This window comes from Felis catus, chromosome C1, assembly GCF_018350175.1.
Source record: "Felis catus isolate Fca126 chromosome C1, F.catus_Fca126_mat1.0, whole genome shotgun sequence".
Taxonomy (NCBI): domain Eukaryota; kingdom Metazoa; phylum Chordata; class Mammalia; order Carnivora; family Felidae; genus Felis; species Felis catus.
This window is the reverse complement of record NC_058375.1, coordinates 29,066,528-29,089,910: the sequence shown is the minus strand read 5'-3', so window position 1 is coordinate 29,089,910 and position 23,383 is coordinate 29,066,528. Positions and strand designations below refer to the sequence as shown.

The window sequence follows — 23,383 nt, the reverse complement described above, 5'->3', positions numbered from 1 at the left end:
ACGACATAGGTTCGCGACTAAGCAGCCTCGCAGGGGCATGCGCAGCGAGACTGCGGGCGCTTGGGGGCAGCCCTGGCGGGTCCTCAAAGTTTGACGGTGTTAGCTTTCAGTTTTCTCGCTGGTTTACGGAAAGGCAGCTTCAAGGAGAGGAGACAAGATTCTGGCTCGGGAAGCGCGCGTTTGGAGAGAGCCGCGGAGACTGCCTTAGCCGCGGACGCACCTCCTCCGACTGGTAGAGCGGACACCCTTCCGGAGGTGGGAGACGAGGGCCCGGCCTCCGAGAGCCCCTCTGAAGGTAAGACAGCGCCGCGCGCCAGGACTTCCTGTCGGAAGGGATGCACAGCCCCCCGCGAGGAGACCCTGGCTTCGCTGAACCTCACTTGAACACGAGAATCACTCCTGGACCCGGTACTTCCCCCGCCCACTTGCGGCCCTAATGCTGTTGTTGGTTTTTTTCTTTTCTTTTCTTTCTGTTTTTGTTCTCGGCAGAAGATGACCCAAGACCAACCTCTGCTTGCGGTGCAGGAGGCCCTGAAGCAGTGCTTCCCGGTGGTGGAGGAGCAGCAGGGCCTGTGGCAGAGTGCCCTAAGCGACTGCCAGCCCCTCCTGCTGTCCCTCAGCAACCTGGCAGAGCAGCTGCAGGCGGCCCAGAATCTGCGGTTTGAGGACGTGCCACCACTTCGGGCCTTCCCAGACTTAAAGGAGCGGCTGAGGCGCAAGCAGCTGTGGGCTGGCGACACCGTCTTGGACAAGTTAGAGGAGAGGCTGTAAGAGTTCAGTGCCGCTCCTTCTTGGCGGAAAAATGGGAAAACTTGGTCTTTAATAAGTAGCCAGTATCAGTCAGAAGAGAGTTTTCTCCCTTACTTGAGAGTGTGATATTTGGAGGTGTCCCAACCTTCCCTCCTCTGTTCAACCTTTCCCTCCTTCCAGCCCTCCGCCCCATTTGTTGCACAGTGGGACCTCTTGTCAGAAAGTCATTTTATGGCATTTCTATTGCCCCGTAAGGCATGGCAGTGGTGGCCTTAGGAGAAGTTACAAAAGGAGAAGAGAAAAGCCATGGAGAAAGCTTATTAGCCCCCCTCTACAGTTCTCTTGTAAAAAGCAGTGAGGAATTGTACTTTAAACTTCAGAGGTGCTAAGAGGCAAGGGTTTTACCCTGGTATTATCTCATAAAATCTTTTCAGCATCTCTAACTTAACCTCACTTCATCCCATTTTGCTGGTGAGGAAACCGAGGCTCCATCAGATTGCCTGTGGTCACACAACTCGTAAATGGTAAAGCTGGGATCTAACTCAAGTTTACCTGACGTCAAGGCCAGAGTGGTCCGCTGCCACTCTGTTCTGCTATACGTTGATGTCTCTGTGCCAAGCATAGCACATCTCTAAACTCTTAGTATGCCAAACGGGAGACCCTCTAAGAGTTCTAAGTATTGAGGATAGACAAGAGGCAGGGCACGTAGGCCATTCCTTGACTAGAGCAAGAGAAGGTTCTAGTGTATACAGTCTGTGCCATAGACTACTTGGAAAATGGTCGAAGATGGGGCCCTTCTTTGTATTCATTTGTACAAAATACATTCATGAAGCCTTTACGGGATGCCGAGTGCAAGGTGCTCGGAATACAGCAACGAACCAGACCTAGTTTCTTAGTTGATTAGAAGAGATAGACCATCAGTCAATTAAATTATGTTGTGGTATATTCTAAGGTACTTTTATTTCAGTTGTTGACATATTTGTGAGGATTGGGCTGTTACTTTAAGTCTATTTTTTTTTTTTGGCATTCTTTTTTTTTTTTTTAAATTTTTAAATGTTTTATTTATTTTTGAGAGAGAGAAAGAGCGAGTGAGCAAGCAGGTGAGGGGCAGAGGGAGAGGGAGGCACAGAATCTGAAGCAGGCTCCAGGCTCTGAGGTGTGAGCACAGAGCCTGATGCAGGGCTCGAACCCATGGTTCATGACCTGAGCTGAAGTCGGACACTTAACCGACTAAGCCACCCAGGCGCCCCTAAGTCTGTTTTTTAATTGTGAGTCAAAGCCACACGTTTTGAAAGCCCCAGTTCTAGGTTAGGGAATTCTTTGTTCTTTTGGAAGTTGTAGCCTTCTTCTTGGTGGCTGGTCCCTTGGAGTCACCAGTGGAATGATAAAAATATTTACCATAAGGTGGGCACTTTCCTACTGGGCATTTTATATGCGTTATTGCACTTAGTTCTCATAAGAACCCGTTCCGCTCATTCATCCATTGAACAAGTGTTTGTCATTGTGTGCACCAGTGTCCATGTTCTAGGTACTTAGGGTGTGCAGTGAGCAAGACAGACCATTTTTATATGTGATTGAGAATAAGTAACTTTCCGAGGATCCACAGTAGTCTGTGCCTCCGGAGCAATTTTTCCCATTGGGACATTTGGCAATACCTGGAGACATTACTGATCGTCATAGCTCGGGGAGGGTGGGGGCATGGTTTGCTCCTGTCATCTAGTGGGTGCAGGCCATAGATGCTGCCCGACATCCTAAAATACACAGGGCAACCTCCCCACCACAAAGAACCATCCAGGCCAAAATGTGAGTGTGCTGAGGTTGAGGAACCCTGCCTTAGGCCTTTCTCATGATATTGCCTAATACGAGACTTCTTTTCCCCCAGAACCGCCCTCCTCAAGGTGCGTGACACCGTCAGCAGCCACGTGGAGCGAGTGCTTCAGACCTATGAGCAGCATGCAGACACGATTGGCATGGATGGTGTCCTCCAGGCTTCGGTTGTGAGCCCTTCGGTGGCTGACATGTTGGAATGGTTGCAAGATATTGAGAGACATTATCGAAATTCGTATCCTTTGCACATGTTTCAGGCAGCGTCCAGAGCTGCTTCAGGAAGTCTTTCAGTTTTCGTGAGATTATACCACTACGTAGTATGGGTCAGTCAGTTCTCTTTGATCTCTAAACTTAGAGAAGAATAAAGCAGGGCAAGTGAGGGATGAACATTGAGTCCTGACTTGAAATAGGGTGGGCAGGAGAGGGCTCACTGGGTTAGTGGCATTTGAGAAAAGACCTAACGAGAGCGAAGGAGACAGCCATGTGATATTTGGGGGAAGCGTGTCCTAGGTAGAAGAAACCGCAAGTGCAAAGGCCCTGTGGGGGAGAGCATGCCTGACATGTTCATGAAATAGTGCAGAAGCCAGCAGGGCTAGAGCGGATGAGGACGGGGAGCCTAACAGGAGACACGGTCTGAGAGATGGGGCTGGACCTCATAGGGCCCTGGAGGTCTTTGAAAGGATTTTGGCTTTTGCTCAGAGTGAGGTGGAAAGCTGTTAGAAGGTTTTGAGAAGAAGGATAACATAATCAGCCTGTGTTTTCTCACAGTATCACCTGGCTGAGTTCGGAGGAAAGACTTGGGGTGGTGTGGAGCCAGGGGAGCTGCAGGAATACCACCAGTTCATTGGAGTTCTGGCCCTTTTCTCTCAATTCTTTTTTTTTTTTTTTTTTCCTAATGTTTATTTATTTTTGAGAGACGGAGTGTGAGCAGAGGAGGGGCAGAGAGAGAGGGAGACACAGAACCCGAAAGGAGGCCCCAGGCTCCTTGCTGTCAGCACAGAGCCCAATGCGGGGCTCGAACTCCTGAACCATGAGTTCACGACCTGAGCCGAAGTCGGCCGCTTCACTGACTGAGCCACTCAGGCGCCCCTCTCATAAGTCTTGCCTGAATCACGCATCTCCGCTCTGGCTTCAGTTTCTGCCTTCATTTGAGTAACTCCCCAATCCGCCCTTCATTCTCCTTTCTAGCCTTGATGTTCAGCTTCCCGCAGCTGCCTCCAGCCGGGTCGCTCCTGGGAGCACAAGCTCCTCGGTCCTGCCGCCACACTCAGTCCCCTTTCCCTCCAGGTGTAGGATCAACCCTGTGTGATCATTGTGTGGGAACTCCAGCAGCCCCTTCCCCCTCTCCCTCTCGCTTTCCTTTTTCACTGCATTGGTGGCAGCTGTGGCGGTGGCAGCTGTGGAGGCAGTGGGACAGCCTAGGCGGGGGAGCAGTAGCCGCAGCCAGTGTTACTGAGCGCTGACTATGTGCCAGGTACTCTTCTCCCAACGTCCACACGGCCGCCTGTCAGGTGTTTTGAATCCGTTTCCTTGGCGCTTCTTGTATTTTTCTTCTCTATCTGCACTGCCTCTTCCATAGTCTCTTGCCTCTCGTGAGGCCCCTTGATCTGTGCAGCCTCTTGACAGGTTTCTCTGTCTCTGCCTTCTTTCCCTCTAAGCCGGCTCCGGCTAGGGACCTCAGCGGTAGCCTGAAGACATCTTTGTTCTGCCTGTTGCTTATAGAGGAGTTTTCGACAGCTTCCAGAATCCCCATGTGGGTCTTCGGTGCTCTTTGTGTTCTGGCTCAGCCTGCCTTCTCGGCCACCTTTCTGACTGCTGTGCGTGTTCCAGCCGGCCAGATTGGAGGATTTACTCGGCCCTGAAACCATTCCATGCTTCCTCACTTCTGCACCTTATGCTTTTCTTGCCAGATGGAATCTTCCTGAGGCCCTCCAAATGGGAGGGACTCGTCACTCAACTTCTGAACCGCCACAGAGTTTCCTCTTTTGTGTCCCTGAGATTCTCCCTTTCTACTTTCTGGTTTTTCTGCTCACCGTGGTGAGATCCTAGATTGTTGGGGTGATGTTTCATCCCTCTGGCCCTGTAGCACTGTGAGTGAAGAGGTGCTCAGCAAAGATGTGTGACATAGGTGAGTGCGAGAGAGCTACCCCTTACCCTTCTAGCTTCTCGTAGCTCTCCCCAGGGTATTTTTCCCTTCAGCCTATTTCGTTGTCTTTTTGAGCAGTCCTTAACTTCCCGGAAGTTACCTGAAGAGAAAGTGCCTCCTGTCCTCCATCCAGTGGGGAGACTTGGCCAACATCCAAGCTTTGCCCAAGGCCTGGGACCGGATTTCAGAAGATGAACACCAAACCCTTGTACAAGGTACTGGTTTTCATTTATGCCTTCATGTCTGCTTTCTTTCTCTGTGTCTCTCTGTCTTACAGAGAGGCCCTTGCAGTGCCTCCATATTTTTTATAAATCTGACGTTTTACGTTCCCTGGAGAGGTGATATGCCACAGTTTTTCTCTCTTCCTATTCCAGATACCCTATTGAATGTTTCCTTCTTCTTGGAAGAGTAAGGAAGTGGTGTGTTTATCAGCATACTAGTGAGACACGGTTGAAGGCTGATACTGGTGCATTCTGGTATTTCTAAAGAAATGTCAGTATTGCAACCTAACATATTTGAAAGATTAGTGCCTGGGGCCGGAGGAGTGGCCCTTGGGGGGGTTGTGTTAGATGTTTCTAATGTTGCGGCCTCCCCCTGCTCTGTCATGGTTGAAAGTACGTGGACACCCCTTGCCCTTTTCTAGGCTCGGGAATGGATGATGGAGGCAGAGAGAATGCAGGAAAGGCAGTGCAAGAGAACACTGGGGGCAGGAGCCACAGCCACAGATGTGGTAGGGAAGGAAAGGACGGGGGAGAGAGTGGCATCCCTCTGAGCATCATCCAAAGCTCTGAGCTTGGTTGACACCCGGCCCTGTTATGTGTATTTGTATCAGTACCTGATTCCCTGACGCAAGATGATTCTCCTTGATGATTTAAAGAAATAAGGGTGATATTGATGGAAGACAGTACAGATCTTCCTCGACCTGTAATGGTGTTACATCTTGATAATGTCATCATGTAAGTTGAAAATATCGTGAGTCAAAGATGCATTTAATACACCTACCCTACCAAATGTCATAGCTCAGCCTAGCCTGCCTTAAATGTGCCCTGAACACTCACATTAGCCTACAGTTGGGTAAAATCATTGAATACCAAGCCTGTTGTACCATGAAGTGTTGAATATCTCGTGTAATTGATCGCAAAACAGAAGGGTGGTATGGGCACGGAGTGGCTGTATAAGTTGTGTACCCTTGTGAACTTGGGGCTGACCGTAAGCTGGGGCTCGCTGCTGTCACCCGGTGTCACAAGAGAGGATTGGACCGCGTATTGCCAGTCCGAGAAAAGATCCAAATTCAAAATCTGAAGTACGGTTTCCAGTGGACACGTATTGCTTTTGCACCATCGTAAAGTTTGAAAACTCGTAAGTCAGAGTCGTCTGTCATCGTCCAGCTGCTTTAGCTCCTCGTCGTCATTCAGTTTCCGGAGTCCGCCACCAGGGGGAGGTGGCGCAGCGTGAATCTTTCTCGGTGCTTTGTCTTCGATGGTGTTCCTCTGTTCCCTGTCTGAGAGTTAAGTAACTGGGCATAGTAAGACTGCTAAAATGATGGGGGTTTTTTTCTGACCAAAGCTGGCACCTGATTTTCCACATCCCTCTGATCTTGGAGTAGCTGCACGGCGGGAGAAGAGCGCCCAGAATCAGGCCATCAGCGTTATTTCTGAAGCCCAGTGCCTTGATCTGTGAAATGGTTGGGTACTTCCAGACCTGTCAGCTTCCTAGGCTGTGGGAAAATCTGGGTCACTGGATGTAGGGAGGCTTAATAAAGAGTGTAGATATTTTTAAAATGAAGATGATTTTTTTTTTTTACTACAAAAGTGATCTATATGTTTTTTAAAATATCAGAGGAAAATTGTAGGAAAAATTTTAAATGTAGAAAAGTATGAAACACAAACTCCATCAGAGATATTTTGATATATGGCTCTTTCTGTGTCCATATCCACAAATTTAAAAAAACCCCACAAATGTGGCATCATTGGTATATACTGTTAAATAAACTTTTTATTTTTTTAATTATTATTTTTTTAGATAAACTTTTATTTTAAAATTTTAAAATTTTTATTTATTTTTGAGAGAAAGAGCATGAGCTGGGGAGAGGCACAGAGAGAGGGAGACACAGAATCTGAAGCAGGCTCCAGGCTCTGAGCTTTCAGCACAGAGCCCCATGTAGGGCTCGAACTCACAGACTACGAGATCATGACCTGAGCTGAAGTCAGATGCTTAACTGACTGAGCCACCCAGGTGTCCCTAGATAAACTCAAAAAAAACTTTTTTAGCCATCTTTTCACTTTCGTATCTCTAAAAATAGCTCAACACAATATACACCAGTGTACATCTCATATACAATTTTAGGAATGTATTATATCTTTTGTTTTTCCAAATCTTCATGTATTTCTACTTATAAAGATTGTACATTCTCATTGTAGAAGATTGAAGTATTACAGAAAGTGAAAATGCACACTGTCTACTGTTTTTAACAATATGGTAGACGTTCTCCCAGGAATTTAAAAAATCTATCACATACGTTAATAATCATAAATAAAACTTAAAAGACATTTGGGTGTCAGGCCTTATGATGTGCTCTGGAGACAGATGAAAGAGATCCCTAGAAGGGTTTACGGTTCAACCAGGGAAAGATTTAAACCAGTGTTTCTCAAGCTTTAATGTGTATAGAAATCACTGGGCTCTTGTTAAAATTTAGACCCTAATTTTGTAGGTCTGGGAGGGGGGCAGCGCCCTAGATTCTATGGGAGCGGTGGGGTGTTCGTTCTGAAACTAGCTGTTAAGACTGCAGCCTCCGTCTTGGTCCATCACTCCCTCTTGGATCCCTCACGCTGGGAGAAGTCAGCTGCAGTGTTCCAAGTCGGCCCTGTGGAGAGCTTGTGTGAGAGACCGATGCCTGCCAGCAATCGCGTGACTGAGCTTGGAAGCAGAACCCCTGCGCCCCTGTGACTTAAACCTTCTGGTGAGACCACAGCCCCAGCTAACAGCTCGACTACAACTTCATGAGGACCTAAGACAAAGGCAACCAGCTGAGCTGTGGCCGGATTCCTGACCCATGGAAACATAATAAACGTTCGTTTTAAACCATTAAGTTTTGGGGTAATTTGTCGCATAGCAATAGATAACTAATATAATGAGCAAATGGGTTTTTTTGTTTTCTCCCAAATTTTGTACAAACTGTAGCATACTGTGTACTCAGCTTTGCACCTCTCCCCCCTCCCCCAATTACTGTATCTCGAAGATCATTCTATGTGAATACATAAAGAGCTTCCTTAATTTTTTCTAGAATAGTTGCATATTTTTCTGTTGTTTGGGTATACCATAGTTTATTTAAGTAGCCCCTTACCGACGGACATTTAGGTTGTTTTCAAAGTCTTAGTGTCTTATGGGTTTCCACCACCTTCCTGTACTCCCACCCCTGTTCGTTATGTCTGTTTTCCCTGGAATTTTTCAACTAGCTAATCCCACTGCACCGGCTCACCCCCAATAAAGAAAGAAGTCTGTTGGTATTTTTACTGGACTCCTATTTAACTTCTAAACTAAGCAGACTCATAGCAGGAATGCTTCCAGTGATCCCTCCTTAAGCATGCCATAGCATAGGGGTTGAGATATTAGATGGGAGCTCTTTTCTGTTTCCTTTAGTTGGGGAAATAGACTCTTGGGGGTCAGAACCCCTTCCCTGTCAATGAGACAATCTGTTGGGATGAAATGAAGAATTTAGGATTCTTTCTTTCCTGTCTCTACCGCATCCACATTTAGAATTTGACCTCAAAATTCTCATGGTGGAGAAGGGGTTTTTCAAAGCCGGTGGGATCACCCTAGACTCTGAGAGGACTTCTGCCCTGCCCAAAGAGTGTCCAGATTGCATGGTGACTTCATTGTCTGACTTTAATGTGGATGATAAGAGCCAGGTACCATCCCCAGCTGTCCGAGTGCTGAGTTGTTGTCGGTCCCTTCTCTCTGTGCACATTCACCTGGGAGGGCGTGCATCTAGAGGAACAAGCTCAGGGAGGAGAGGAAGATAATACACTTGGGAAAGTGTGCTGAATCGTGAGTGACCCAGACCTGGGTTCAAGTCTCAGCTCAGCCTCTCACCAGCTAGTCTTGGGGAAGTCCTCTCTCCTCTACAGGTTGTTCGTTTGTGTAATGGAGATGACGGTATAGGTCCTTACAGGACCTAAGTGAGAGAAGACATGTAAGGGGTTTGGGTAAATTTGTAAACATGTAAGGGGTGGAAATTTACTACAGACTCTGAGTCATCTAAACGGGTAGCTCTGTGATCCTCTTTAACACAAGCTGTGAAACAAGTAGGCTCTGAGACCTGGTGCGTTTCCTAAGCGCCCATGGCTTATCAGTGACATCGCCACATTTTGAATCAGGGTTTTCTGGGCTCTGATGAGAGGAGTCTTTTCCCTTCACCACCATTTCCCCTCTGCTGCAGAGGGCAAATGCACCCCAGCCACCCACTCAGCTGTGACAAGAGTTGGGGGTCCTGCATGGGACAGGATTTCACGCAGAGGTGAGTGCAGTGCTGACCCCATCAGGTGCGGCAGTGGCACATGAAAGTAGGCAGGGTTCTCTCTGGGTGGCCGTGACCTTGCCAGTTAGCCCCCCTTCTGGACCCATAGCCGGGAGGGCAGGAGTGAGTCCCTAGACTGTCTGCGAGAGTCCTGCACCTTTGCCCTTAATGCCAGGGCTGGGAGGAGATAGCCAGTCCTTAAGGAATGATGGGTTTATCTTCCAGGCACTCTCTCTCCCCATCATTCCTGAAACGCCGCTTGGTTTCTATAGAGTGCAAAAGAAAGCCTTTTTTTTTTTTTTTTTTTTTCTGAGACTGGTACCTGGTACAGCATATTAGGGCCCCAGCCCCAGAGATTCTGATCTGGCCTGTGTGAGGAGGGGCTAAATGCCTGCATTCTTATCAAGCACCTTTTTTCTGTTGCAGGGTCATTCTTTAAGAAAGAGCCTTCAGGGGCACCTGGGTGGCTCAGTCAGTCAAGCAGCTGACTTTGGCTCAGGTCATGATCTCTCAGTACGTGAGTTTGAGTCCCACATCGTGCACTGTGCTGACAGCTCAGAGTGTGGAGCCTGCTTTGGACTCTGTCTCCCTCTGCTCCTCCCCTGCTCGCTCCCTGTCTCTCTCTCTCTCAAAAATAGACATTAAAAGAATTTTTTTCTTTTTTTTTTTTAAAGAAAGAGCCTTAATCCAGGGCCGCCTGGGTGGCTCAGTTGGTTAAGCGTCCAACTCAATGTTTTCAGCTCAGGTCATGATCCGGTAGTTTGTGAGCTGGAGCCTCGGGGTGGGCTCTGTGCTGACAACAGAGCCTGCTTGGGATTCTCTCTCTCCTTCTCAAAATAAGTAAATATTTAAAAATAAAGAAAGGGAGAGAGAAAAGGAAGGAAGGAAAGAAAGGAAGGAAAGAGAGAAAGAAGAAAGAAAGAAAAAGAAAGAAAAAAAGAAAGAAAGAAAGAAAAGAAAGAAAGAAAAGAAAAGAAAAGAAAAGAAAAGAAAAGAAAAGAAAAGAAAAGAAGAAAAGAAAAAAAAGAGAAAGATGGCTTTAATCCTAAGAAAAAGCAGCAGAGAGAGAGGGCTGGGAGTAACTTCTGCGTATGGCACCTTATAGTCTGCCAGATCTGGATTCATTCCTTCAGAGGCCTCCCTGCGTGCCCAGCACAGAACCGATTGCTGGGGATACAAAGAGACAGAAGTACATGGTCCAGCGGGCCAGGCAGATAGGTAAGCCCATGTTAGAATTGCTGTCATAAAGGACGTGTGGAGTGCAGATGGAGAGTGACTTGATTCTTTTGGTAGGTTTTTGTGGGAGGGAAGAAAGGAGAGTGTAAGAGTAGATCCCGAGCAACCTAATCTCAGCGAGAATCTTCCCTCCGGTCTCTAATGGAGAAAGTAACCGGGGAGGGGTGAGCACGGCCCGCTTGTCGTCATGTGAGCAGAGAGCAACCCTTCCCGATTCTGCCGTGGGCAGTAGTTCTTAACTTGCACAAAGAGCCCAGACTAATAAATCCACCACTCAATTGCAATCCCCACAGCGCGTTTATAGGCAGCAGCTGACTTTTATCAGCTAGTTTGTTCTTTCATATAAGCAGGGTTTTATGAGGGTCTCCTGAGCTGGCTCGTAACGTGGTGAAAGTCTGCAAAACTCAGCCATAAATTCCCAGCACCTGCCAAGCAGAGGATGCTATTTTCCAGGCACATTTTGTCCAGCTGGTGGCTCTGTCCCCTTGCCCGGTTTGCATTTTTGCACTTGTCTCTTTAAACTTGGATTTGTTTTTCAGCTCTCTGCGGCCTCTTTAAAGGCAACTGAAAAATGAGGGGTAGGGAAAAAGAACTAGAAAGTTACGTCTGTGCTAAAAATTACCCCTGGCTTATGTTGCTCTGAAAGCTGGTTCTGATCCCACTGCTGAAACAGAGACATCAGGCTTCCCGGCCACACGAACCCCAGGGCGGGGGACTGGAGGACAGTGCCAACCAAGCCCGTTATTAATATTTTGACTCTTTCCTGGGCCATCACCCTTTGTACTCACCATCCTTGGTTGTCAGTTCCGTAAACTAAAGGAATAGCTCCAGACGCCTTTTTCCCAAATGGGGGAAAAAAAAAAAGCATGACATCTTTTCCCAGCACTTCGAACTCCCCCAAGACAGAGATACAAGTTGAATGCCCTCCCTCCTCCAAATAAGGCAAGACCTGGGTGCTCTGAGGATGCTGGTTGGCCGAGGTGGACCGGGTTACTCGGGAGAGCTACAAATGCCCCAGCGGAGCGTGCTGTCCGTCTAGGAAACATTGAGTGTGGCTCCAGACCTGTTCGTCTTTATGTTTGCAGCTTCCTTTTGTTTTGGTCAGGAGGTCATCAGGGCCGAAAGAAGACCCCTGTGGCTGCCCTTCGTGCGACTTCCTCCTTGGCTCACTTTCCCTCGATCCCACTTCAGGGTGGCTTCATGGACATGTGACCTGTGCATCTAAGGGCCACCCGCCTTGGCTAAATGCTCTGCCGTCACCTGCTGGACATTCTTAATAGCTTGTGGACAAGAAGGGGGGATTTTCATTTGGCACTGGGCCCTGCAAAGTATGTTGCTGGTCCTGCCCTGCTTCCTCCTAGTAGTAGCTCCCTCAGACCTGTGGACAGACCCCCTCTCCTCCCAAGTCTGAGCCTGCGCAGAGCAGATGACTTATCCATAAGTGAGGAATCTGGCCTTGCTCCGCTCCCAAAGGCTCCTATTACCCGACCTTCTGGTTACAGGCCATCCCCACCGTGCGACCATGTCTTCAAAGGCCCTGAAGAGGTGCTTCCCAGTCCCACTCAGCTGCTCCTGGCCCATTGTCACCTTTCAGAAATGATTTCTGGCTAATGCACTCCAGCAGGAGGAAGTGGGGGTCTAGGAGCACCCTAGGGCCAGATGATGGAAATCAAACAGGCCAGGAGTGGACCCCCACCCCGACAAAGAGCCACGGACCAGGCCAGGCAGAGCATCCTCCCTCCCCCAACCCCGCCTGGCGTGGGTTTCCAGATCCACCCGGCATTGCCACACCAGCGGAAACGGCGGTTGCTGCCCCAGCCAAGCCCTAGGACTGTGGCGACAACCCCGAATGGGCCCAGCCACCACATCAAGGACACAGCTCCACCCTCCTCTCTGCACCCCCTCCCACCTCAGGCTTCCCCGCCTCTCTCCTTCCCAGGAACCCAGGGCGTAACCTCTGCTTGGGATCAGGGTCGGTCATGGGCCTCTGCAGCTGCTGCTGCAGTGTGGGGGAGAAAGTTCTGGACCAGGAGTGGGGACGTCTGCCACTCACCCCTGTGGGACCTGAGCAGGTAACTTGACCTCTCTGGACTCCACTGTCTTGATCAAAAGACCAAAAACACGGTGGGGTGGACAAAAGTTTCAACTTCGTAGGGCCACTGCAAAAAAAGTAAATGGGCTGATACATGGGAAAGAACTTTAAATTGTATACAAATACAAGTCATTTTCCTCTGAGAAGTGCCGAGGTGTAATGGAAAGGATTGGGGAACCAACAAGAATAATCCTGTAATTACTATTTACTGAGCAATCTCTCTGCTTCATGCTTATATCGAGAGCTTTGTATCCATTATAAAACAATCCCGTGGCGTAGGCACTGTTTCCCTAAGGAGCCGGATTTAGGAGGGTCGTGTGATTTCTCCAAGGTCACACTGCCGATCTGCGATTTTCATCCTTGACGAGCCCCAGTATTCAATCTACTGCATAGTCGTCTGAGACAGACCTGGCGGGGTGTCCCTGGTCAAGTCATCTAAACCTCTCCGTGCCTCAGTTTCCTCCCCTGGGCAATGGAGACCATTATCTCCCTCTGACAACCACCAGAACAAAACAAGCCCACGTGTGGAGCACACCCAACATGGTGCTGGGTACATCGTCTCTCCCTAGCAACTCTCGCCTCAGGAGCTGCTCCGGGCCGCATGGTGGCTGACACCAGCCCTGAGCAGAAGTTCCCAGCACGGGCCTGAGAGTCCCTGAAGCAGGCAGGGGTTCTGGTGACTGCTCGGTGAGGGAAGCGTTGCTCACATAGGAGAGGAAGGTGTGTCATTTCCTGGCTGCACTTGGCTATACTTCAGAGGCAAGGGCGGTGGATGTTGAGACTTCCCCCAGCCCAGGGCGATCTGGGGACCTGCCTCATTTCTGTGTCTATCTGCTGAAGTCACCGTCATTCTCCGTGAGTTACCAAAGCATGAGGATTCCACGCCACTGCATGGGGGCAAGTGCACCCGGTGCAGAGAGCCCTGTGGACGTGCGTGAGCATAACCAGTGCCAGTGACGCACGCTGTGGGCCCGCCGCTTTGGTCCAAGGTGTGGGATCCGAGGGCACTCCTCCCCCGTGGAGGACTCTAACCTAATAGCTTCCTCCAACTCACCACCCCTATTTCTGGCCACGGGGGCCAGCAGGAGACTGGCAAGCCCTGGAGCTGCCATCATTTATACTCTGTGTGTAACTCTGACCGAGTCAGGGAAAACAGCCTCTCCATCGGCGAGGATTTAAGAATTTAGACCAGGGGAGGCTGGGTGGCTCAGTCGGTTAAGCGTCCGACTTCGGCTCAGGTCATGATCTCGCAGCCCGTGGGTTCGGGCCCCACATCGGGCTCTGTGCTGACAGCTCGGAGCCTGGAGCCTGCTTCGGATTCTGTGTCTCCCTCTCTCTCTCTGCCCCTCCCCCCCCCAAATAAACAAACATTAAAAAAAATTTAGACCAGTGGTTCTTATTCTTGGCTGCACATTGGAGTCACTTGGGGCACTTTAAGAGGCGCCAATGCCTGCATCCACCCCCACAATTCTGGTTTAATTGGCGGGAATGCAGTCATTTTAAAAGCACAGCCCTCTCCCCCATGACTTTAATACGCGGCAAAGGCTTGAGAACAACTCATTCATTTAAAAATCTTTGAGTGTCTACTATGTGCCAGGTGCTATGCTGGGCTCCAAGCTGAACTAGAGTCTGGACCTCCACTTGCATGGAGCTTGCATCCTGGTGGGGAGTGACAAAGGAGGCAAGAAAATGGATAATTTTGATGGTAAGAGTAATGGGATAGACTGACTCGGGGAGGGGCCAAGAGGGGCAGAGAAGGCTTTCTGAGAAGGTAACGTGTGCGCAAATGAAGTGAAAGAAACAGAGATGCGTTATCTGGTGCAGTGGTTCTCAGAGTGTTGTCTGGGGACTCGGGCCCCTTTCAGGGGATCCGCTGGTGAAAACGTGACATAACACTGAGACACTGTATGTTATTTCTACTCACGTTCTCTCATGAGTGTACAAGGGGGCTTTGCAATGCCCCATGATATGTAATGACATCATTGCTCTGACAGCTAATAGGACACGTGCTTGTGCGCTCGACTGTTTCAAAACATTCTTAGATTTAATTTCTAATAACCCACGTAACCCTCATAAACACAAACAGAAGCTCTTTGGGGGCCTCAATTTTTTTTTATGTCTTAATCCTTTTGATTTAACAAGTAAATTACTCCGTTTTTCTTTTAATTTTCTTTTTTTTTAACTTACATTCAAATTAGTTAGCATATAGTGCAACAATGATTTCAGAAGTAGAGTCCTTAATGCCCCATACCCACTTAGCCCATCCCTCCTCCGCCAACCCCTCCAGTAACCTTCTGTTTGTTTTCCATATTTACGAGTCTCTTCTGTTTTGTCCCCCTCTCTGTTTTTATATTATTTTTGCTTCCCTTCCCTTGTGTTCATCTGTTTTGTGTCTTAATGTCCTCATGTGAGTGAAGTCATATGATATTTGTCTTTCTCTGACTAATTTTGCTTAGCGTAATACCCTCTAGTTCCATCCACGTAGTTGCAAATGACAAGATTTCATATTCTTTGTGATTGCTGAGTAATACTCCATTGTATATATATACCACATCTTCTTTATCCATTCATCCGTCGGTGGATATTTGGGCTCCTTCCATACTTTGGCTATTGTTGATAGTGTTGCTATAAACATTGAGGTGCATGTGTCCCTTTGAAACAGCACACCTGTATCCCTTCGATAAATACCTAGTAGTGCAATCGCTGGGTCGTAGGGTAGTTCTATTTTTAATTTTTTGAGGAACGTTCGTACTGTTTTCCAGAGTGGCTGCACCAGCTTGCATTCCCACCAACAATGCAAAAGAGATCCTCTTTCTTCACATCCTCGCCAACATCTGTTGTTGCCTGAGTTGTTCATGTTAGCCATTCTGACAGGTGTAAGGTGGTATCTCATTGTGGTTTTGATTTGTATTTCTTGGGGTCTTCAATTTTAAGAATGTAATGGTGCCGAGGTGCCTGGGTGGCTCAGTCAGTGAAGCGTCCGTGATCTCATGGTTCATGAGATCGAGCCCCATGAAGGCTCTGCGCTGACAGTGCGGAGCCTGCTTGGGATTTTCTCTCTCTCCCTCTCTCTCTCTGCCCATCCTTCAGAATAAAATAAACATTAAAAAAAATGTAATGGGGTCATGAGACCAAAAAGTTTGAAAACTGCTGATCTGATGGAAAAGTCTTCCAGAGGGTCCTGCGGTGGAAGCCAGCTTGGTATGTTCAGAAAGGAGCAGGAAGGCAAGGGGGGCAGAGTGGAGAGAGGTGTCAGTGGCAGATGAGGTGGGAGGGGAAGCCCAAGGCCAGGCATACGGGGACCTGGAAGAAGGGTCACCCCAGGCGGAGGAGGACAGAGAGGCTGTCCAGATGTGTGATAGAAGATCAAACCAGGGCTCCAGCAGTGGAGATGAAGAGAAGCCCATTCCAGAGAGGTTTGGAGGGTGGGGTCAACCAAGCTGGTAATAAATGTAGGGAATGAAGGACAATGGCTTCAAGTTGTTAGCCATACACCAAGGTCGGGGACACAGGAGCTGAATGAGTTTTGGGGTGGGTGGTGGGAGACAGCATATGAGTAGTGTCAGGAGTGGGGGGATGCCCAGCCCATTTCTGGACAGATAGGTTTGGACATCATCAGAGGAGTCAGCACTAGAGTGATAAAGCTTTGGGAGAATGTGTGCAGAGAGAAGAAGAGGCATCCGAGGGACCTTGTTAGGGAATCTCACCCTGGACTACATGGCCCAAGTTGATGTCAGAGAGGGTCAGAGGAGAACCAGAAGGTCCTGGGGGCCAGGAGCCAAGGAAGGAGAGTTCCAAGAAGAGAGGAAGGTCTAGGCTGGTAAGAGTGCGGAGGGGTTCTGTAGGGTAAGGACAGAACCACGCAGGCTGTGATCTCTGTAAGAAGAATTTCTTGGTGGGGAGAGGGGTGCCTGAGTGGCTCAGTTGGTGGGGCATCTGACTGGCTCAGGTCATGACCTCACAGCTTGTGAGTTCCAGCCCCTCATTGAGCTCTGTGCTGACAGCTCAGAACCTGGAGCCTGCTTCGGATTCTGCATCTCCCTTGCTCTCTGCCCTCCCTTTTCATGATCTCTCTCTCTCTCTCTCTCTCTCTCTCTCTCTCTCTCTCTCTCTCTCTCAAAAATAAAAAAACATTAAAAACAATTTTTTTTAAGACGAGTTTCTTAGAGTGCCTGGGTGGCTCAGTCAGTTAAGCGTCCAACTTCGACTCAGGTCATGATCTCACGGTTTGTGAGTTCGAGCCCTGAGTCGGGCTCTGTGCTGACAGCTCAGAGCCTGGAGCCTGCTTCGGATTCTGTGTCTCCCTCTCTCTCTGCCCCTCCCCTCGCTCATGCTCTGTCTCTGTCTCAAAAATAAATAAAACATTAATAAAAAAGATGAGTTTCTTGGGTTGTAGGGGAGCTAGCTTGCATGGACTGAGGGGTGACATGGGATGAGGCCACGGAGTGAAGAGTGCAGACTTCCAAGAGGGAAAGGAAGACAATAGCTTGAAGGAGGTGTAGAGGCTCTGTTAGAATGGAGGGGACAGGAACTGTTTGTGTAGGTGAGAGGGGATGGTTGGTGGCACCGAGTCCCAGGGCACAGGTGGAGAGGCTGGCTCAGGCCCGGGCAGGGAAGGACACAAGCAGTCCCAATGGGTGTGGGGGGAGGGAGGAAAGGGAAGGAGCATCATCTGGGTGGCAGGTAGGAGGCAAGGTGGTTTCCTATGGGGCACCAGCCAGCGGGGGCTTGAAGAGAGAGGGAAGGTTTGGACGGCTGCCAAGGAGTCTGCGTGAGGAAGTTTCAGGGCTCACAGAAAGCCTGGCTTGGGATTCTTCTGCCCCCCACCTCCCTCCACCCACAGTGGACCCAGGGGCTCAGAGGACACCACAGACTGGCTTGAAGAAGGACTTCCCTTCAAAGAGCTCCTCATACCTTCCCCTAGTATTTCCCACTTACCCTCTCCATATTGGGAGGAAATGGACGGAAGAGAGGTAGGAATTAACATCTCACTTGATATGGGGAAATAGAGGCTGAGGGAAGGGAAGGCTTCACAAAACTGAACGCAGCCAGGACCATAATGCAGCTGTCGTTTCCCTGAGTTGGGACCCACGGGGTCGTGCCTTCAGCAGACCCCTCCTCCTCCTCCCCGCCAGGGCTCCCTCCCAGGCTTATCCACCTTGACTCCTCTTCTTTCCTGCCTCCCCGTTCCCCTCCCCCATCCCACTCCAGGTGAGGTGGCCCTGTCCACCCCTCTCACAAATCTGTCCTTCCCTTTTCCTGCTGCCGGGACTGTTGCTGCCTCTGCCCCCAGTCTCCCCCCTTCCAGTCCACCCTCTGCCAAGAGGGTTGCTGCAAAGTAGAGCTCTAACTATGTGGTCCTCTTACGTCTGAAGTCTTTCAAAGATTCCCAGAGTGTCCAGGTAGAGACCCAAACTCTTCATGAAACGAGTAGGATATTCACAGCCTCTCCTTAGCCTGCTGACCCCTCTCTTCATCTCCCAGCATACTGCTCAGGTCTCCCCTGCCCCCATCTCTTTGTCCGCAGGCTTCTGCCCGGAAGTCCTTCTCCCTGTATCCACCCAGGGACGTTCTTTTTGCTTGCGGTTGAAACATCACCTCCTTTGTGAAGTCTGCCTTGATTACTCAGGCCGAGTCGCCTCCCTCATCTGAGGCTTCCCAGTACCTCATACTCCGGGAGAACAGCCCATCCCGTTCTATGGTGACCAGCTATTTATACATCGATCTCCTTCCCCTGGACTGTGAGCTCCTCCAGAGCAGGGGCCAGGCCCGGTCCTCTGTTATGTCCCAGCAAGGAACAGAATCGGGAGCCTCATGGGTGCTGAAAATGGAGGAAGAATCAATCAGTGTTCTCATGGATCTTGTGTCATCAGTGTGGGAAGCACTGCTATAGCTTGTTATCTGGTTTTGTACAATCCAAAAGTGCATAGGGACTCGAAGACCCAGGGAAGGGGCTTTGCAGCGCGTGGAGGAGGACTCAGGCCCCCCGGGAGCAAGAGCGTGTACAGAGGACCATGGCACCTTGCTTCCGGGTGCCCCTGCAGAAGCCCTCCATGAAGCCATTAGCCAGCACCACGGGGGAGTCACCCCCTGCCGGCTGGGCCTCCGGACAACACAGACCCTAGAAGCGCTGATGGCCAGGAGGCCCGAACGAGGTAGCAATCACTCATCAGTTCAGGCTGGCACAAGTCTGCCCTGTCCGGCGGCAGGGGGCTGCATGGAATGAACCCGGCTCCGAGAAGCCTTGGCTCCCCGAGCCTGCGTGACAGCCCAGACAGTTAAAATGGTTGTGCACAGTCACATCTGCAGGTAATTTCTGCATCCATCTGCACTGGAATGGATCTCAGTCAATTAATTAGAACAACACCCTCTGTCCCAGCGCCATCTCTCAGGAGGGGGGCGGGGTGCCCCGTGTCCCCTGGAGAGCACGTTGCTCAGGCTCTGTGTTGGAACCCACTGTCTCCTAGTGGGCTCTAATTGCATTAGGGGGAACCATGAGGTCAGCCGGCATGCTCGTTCCGGTCGGCCTGGCCCCCAGCCGCCTGGGTGCGTGCGCAAGGAGCTCCCAGGCCGTGCTGCCTGACATTTGCAATCGTTTAATGGGAACAAGTTCCATCTTTGAGCTCTGCGCAGCCTTTCATACAGCAGCCAAACTGTCCGCCCTAGACGGGACATAAATCCTGCTGGCGAGTCACTGGGCCAGTTCTCCTCCTGGAGCTGCTTCATTCCCAAAGCTGGCCAGGGGCAGCTCTTCGCACCCCGGTTTGAGAAAGACCCCAGGGAACTGATGGGGTGCAGAGGAGAGAGCACTGTACTGCGAGGCAAGGAGCATCATTCCAGGCTGGGTAAGCCACTTCACTCTCCGAGCTTTAGATGATACCTGCTTCTCTTAATTGGTCTAAGAACTAAAGGCCCCAGCTATGCCTGACACCCTGCAGAACACAGAAAGTGCTTCCTTCCACATGTACTAGCTGCATGACCTTGGGTGAGATACACAGCTTCTCTGCGCTTCAGTGACCTCATTTGCAAAAATGAGACCGTGATGGAGTGCATCATCCACGGCGGTTGTGAGGCTGGATGTGAGCGTGAATGGTGTGTGATCAGAACGGTGCCTGGCACGTAGAAAGCACTCAGCACACGTCACTATACACTTAGCACAGCTGTCTTTGGTTTTACTCCTTTGTAGGACACAGTTATAGGAGAAAGACCTGGTAAACACATTTCTTGGGATGTCTTGGAGGTTAATTCTCTCCTGGTGGGATCCTGAGCTGAGACGAGTTGCAGGTTTGGAGGAGAAAGGAGGCCAGCGGGAGGGGAGGACTGAGTTCCAGACTGACCAAATGTCTTATTCATTTAACAAAAATTGATTGAGGTCCTAGTGTGTGCCAAGCGCGAGGCTCAAAATGTACAGTTGATAGGGATGTCTGTCCAGGATACTATCACTCATGTGATCTGGTGATTTCATTTTTCTCTTTGCTGGGCTATCCATTTTCTGCAAATCACCCATGAAAGGGAAAGGCTCCCTGACACGAGCCCAGCTGAGGTTCTGGGTGCATCTCACTGGGGCACAGGTCCCAGGCCCACATAGTTCTAGGATCTTCCTCTGTTCGGGGCTTTCCTTCTTTTTCTGGTCCAAGCCCTCTTCCTCCAGGAAGTCCTCCGAGTTCCCCTCTTGACTGGCTCACGTGTCCTGTCATCAGCTCCCCATTCTCTATCACTAACAACGTATACCTTGACGTTGCCCAGTTCCTTGTCCATGACCTCGGATGGGTCGGCACCGTGTCTCTTGTTGTCTACTCTTGTCCAGAACCCAGTAGATGTCCAGCACAGAGTAGGTGCTCCACAAATATTTGTCAAACAAAGGAGTGAAACACGGACTTTGGGCCTGTGACCAGGTGTAGGACTGGGGCCCTTGAGAGGTAACCAACCTCCACCTTGGACAGTCCCTCAGGCTTCCCCCGCACCCAGCCAGTATGGACTATCTCCAGGGCCAATGATCTCACCATCTTCCTCTGGTTTCTGTTCTAGTTTCGAAGTCCCTATTGGTCAGGAAGCTCTTCCCGATGTCTGCCTAAATCTCCAGGAATAACCTAAGCCTGTTGTCCCACAGCCAGGCAGCATGGGGGCAGATGGGTGTCCTCCCTGAACACCTCTCCTTGCTTCCCTGAGGGAAAGACTGCACCAGGGACCAGAACAGGAAAGCAAGTGGGGGTGAGGAACAGGTTGGAAGTGGAACTTTCAAATGTCAAGCCCATGCTCCCGAGGAAATAGAACGTAGTTGTGGTAAGTAGGGCTTGGCAAAGCAGAGCTGTGTATGACCAGAACCTTAAGAGCTTCCCTGGTGGAGAGGCACCCATGATGGAGGGGGGTGATCTCTCAAGCCATGGGCAGCCAGGCCTCCCCGAAGCATGGCAAGTGCTTGCTAAGTGCATGTCCTGAGGCAGCGGGAATCCTGGAATGCCTACCAGGTGGTAGTGGAGGAAGCAGTGGGGTGGAAGTCTCCAGAACCTTTGCCTCCCAGGCTGGCGTCGAAAAGAGAAATGCAGCCTGACCTGGACAGAGGACCCCAGAACCCGGGCCAGGACTTCTCATCCCCCGGCAGCCCAGCAAGAAGAGCAGGCCCTGTGCTGGCCCAGAGAGATGATGAAACGGATTTACAGGGGCCCAGGAAACCGCAACCCACACTCTCCTCCCCACTTCCTCGCTCCTTAAAGTGATGTTTTCAGTCTCCCAAATTCATGCTGGTGACTCCAGCAGGGTCGTGGTGGGACAGCCCTGGACCAGGAGGCAAGGAACTTGCAGTCAGGCCCCAGTGTGTGTAACCTTGGGCAAGTCTCTTCTCTCTGAGCCCTGAGTTATTTCTGCCATACGGAGTGGGTGAGGGGCGAGACGATGAAGTGCTTCTTGCTTTTTACAGGAGTAGACACTTTAGCATTTGGAGAGAAATCCGAGGTAGCATGTCCAGAAGGAAAACAAATAAAAGTGGGGCTGCTCTGGTTGGGGTGGGGGAGGGCCTGGGGTCCCACCATGCCCTTGTGCCTCTGAGCATCTCTGCCAAATTCATGGCTAGAAGCCATGGGACTGCATGGTCTCTAAGACACTTGTTCTCAAGCTCAGTGGGGCTCCTAAGCAGGTTAGGACTGGGAGGTTCAAGGGCAATGCTAGAGCCCAGTTTAGTAGTGGGGACAGAGGATGCTAGGCCCGCTGTGGCATGCTTGTGAAGAGGACATTTCTCAAACAGAACTAGGTTCCTGGGGATGTCCTGCTCCACCTGAAGGACCAAAATGAACCGCCTCCCTCCTGAAGCTGTGCACGGAGGCAGACCCAGACTTTCCTCGGGATGCCGTTGGGGACACACTGCCTAGAGGAGACTGATCTGATGACCTCTGGGGGCCTGCGCCTTGGGCAGGGACAGCAGGAAGCAGGCGTGGAGGAAAGCTCCGAGCACGAACCCCGACCCTGTCTAGAAGTGACTTGAGTCCTTGTGTCCAGACTTGCTCTCTCCTGGGGGAGCTAACTTTGAGAGCACCGGGCCAGCCCCTGCCTCCAGCTTCTGCCCCGGAAACCCCCTCATTCCACGCTATCTGCTTAATCCCTGTTAACAGCAGGCTGACCTCCCGCCTCTGCGGCCTCACATTGAGCCTGCCCCAGTCTTCACAGGCCTCCTTCGAAAAATAAATAAATACTCTCTCCATTATCCCATTAGCAGCTTCACAGGTTTTTCTGATATTAGTTCCCAACTCCAGTGAAAGTGGAAACACGTGTCCCGAAAAACCTCTGCTCGCCCACCGGCCACGGGGGTGGGGCGGGCGGATGCTAAACTCCAGGCAGGAGTTGGGCGGGTCCACCTGCAGCTGCGGCCCACCCCCCCCCCCCCCCCGCTCCTCCCCAGGAGAGAAGGCTTCAGAACCAGCTCAGCTTCCCTCAAGCTGGGCCAACCCCAGCATCTACTGGAGGCCTCCCCACTCCAGACACAAGGAGCTGGAAGATGCAGCTTCCGCACACGGCTCCTTATTGGCTGTGTGTCTTCAGGCAAAGCTCTATACCTCTCTGGGCCTCAGGTTCTTTCTTAAAATGGAGATTGTAACTCCTGTCTTGAAGGACTGGAGGACCAAAATAATCTGAGAGAACAAGGAAGGGTCTTAAAAGGCACAAAGTGCTTTGCCAGTGGGGGCAGGGTAGCTGGGAAATATTTTACTTTTCTGGCTTTTGCTTCTGCAGATTTAGAAAAGGAATCAGCCAGGCCTTCCCTCACCATGCTGTCTGACAGCCCAAGAGAGGGGCCTTTGGGAGCTCACTCTGTGAGTTGGCCTCTCTGCCTTCCACTCGGTGCCCACCAAACTCCACTTATCACGGCCACAGCTCTCTGGAAGGTTCTAGAATGCCAGACTGTTGGTTCCTCAAGGTGGGGCAGGGAGCTACCCAGGGGCCTCATCAATACACATCGCAGGCCCCAGCACAGCGCAGAATCAGGCTGGGAGCTGGGGATGTGTTTGTTTCCCCACTCCATCCATCTCTTGGCCCTTTCTCCCTTCTTCTGCCCATGGCCCCAGGCAAGGGGCCCAGGGAAAGGCAAGGCCAGCCCTTTGGTCCAGGTGTGCAGGGGTGTGGGCTGCTTCTGGCTGCCCACTGGGCACCGGAGACGCGAGCAGGCAGGCAGGCAGGCAGTTCTATTAGTCTGAGCAGAGCCTGTCAGCAGCCAGGATCTGTCAACAGTGCCTGTGAGGTCACTGCTCTGCCTCCCTGTTCCTAATGAAGTAGGACTAAGTCCCAGCTGAAGCCATCTCCAAAACCCTCTTGTCTCTTGGCTCCCATC

General features: G+C 50.6%; 1 protein-coding gene across 6 annotated transcripts; it reads left to right on the top strand.

The window, feature by feature from the left end:
• Nucleotides 1-4: 4 nt before the first annotated feature.
• Nucleotides 5-22,281, top strand: CC1H1orf109 (chromosome C1 C1orf109 homolog). Of its 6 annotated transcripts, XM_045035561.1 has the most exons (6): nt 5-295; nt 490-767; nt 2,633-2,812; nt 4,820-4,938; nt 20,678-20,850; nt 21,809-22,281. In XM_045035561.1, exons 2-5 carry the CDS (start codon nt 493-495, stop codon nt 20,836-20,838), a joined length of 735 nt encoding a protein of 244 aa, XP_044891496.1. In that variant the 5' UTR covers nt 5-295; nt 490-492; the 3' UTR covers nt 20,839-20,850; nt 21,809-22,281. The 6 variants fall into 6 exon arrangements, with proteins under 6 accessions (XP_044891496.1, XP_044891497.1, XP_006934644.3 ...); XM_045035562.1 differs by lacking the exons at nt 20,678-20,850; nt 21,809-22,281 and adding an exon at nt 18,095-20,671 and having other exon boundaries at nt 6-295; XM_045035564.1 differs by lacking the exon at nt 20,678-20,850 and having other exon boundaries at nt 7-295; nt 21,809-22,277.
• The last annotated feature ends 1,102 nt before the right edge of the window (nt 22,282-23,383 follow it).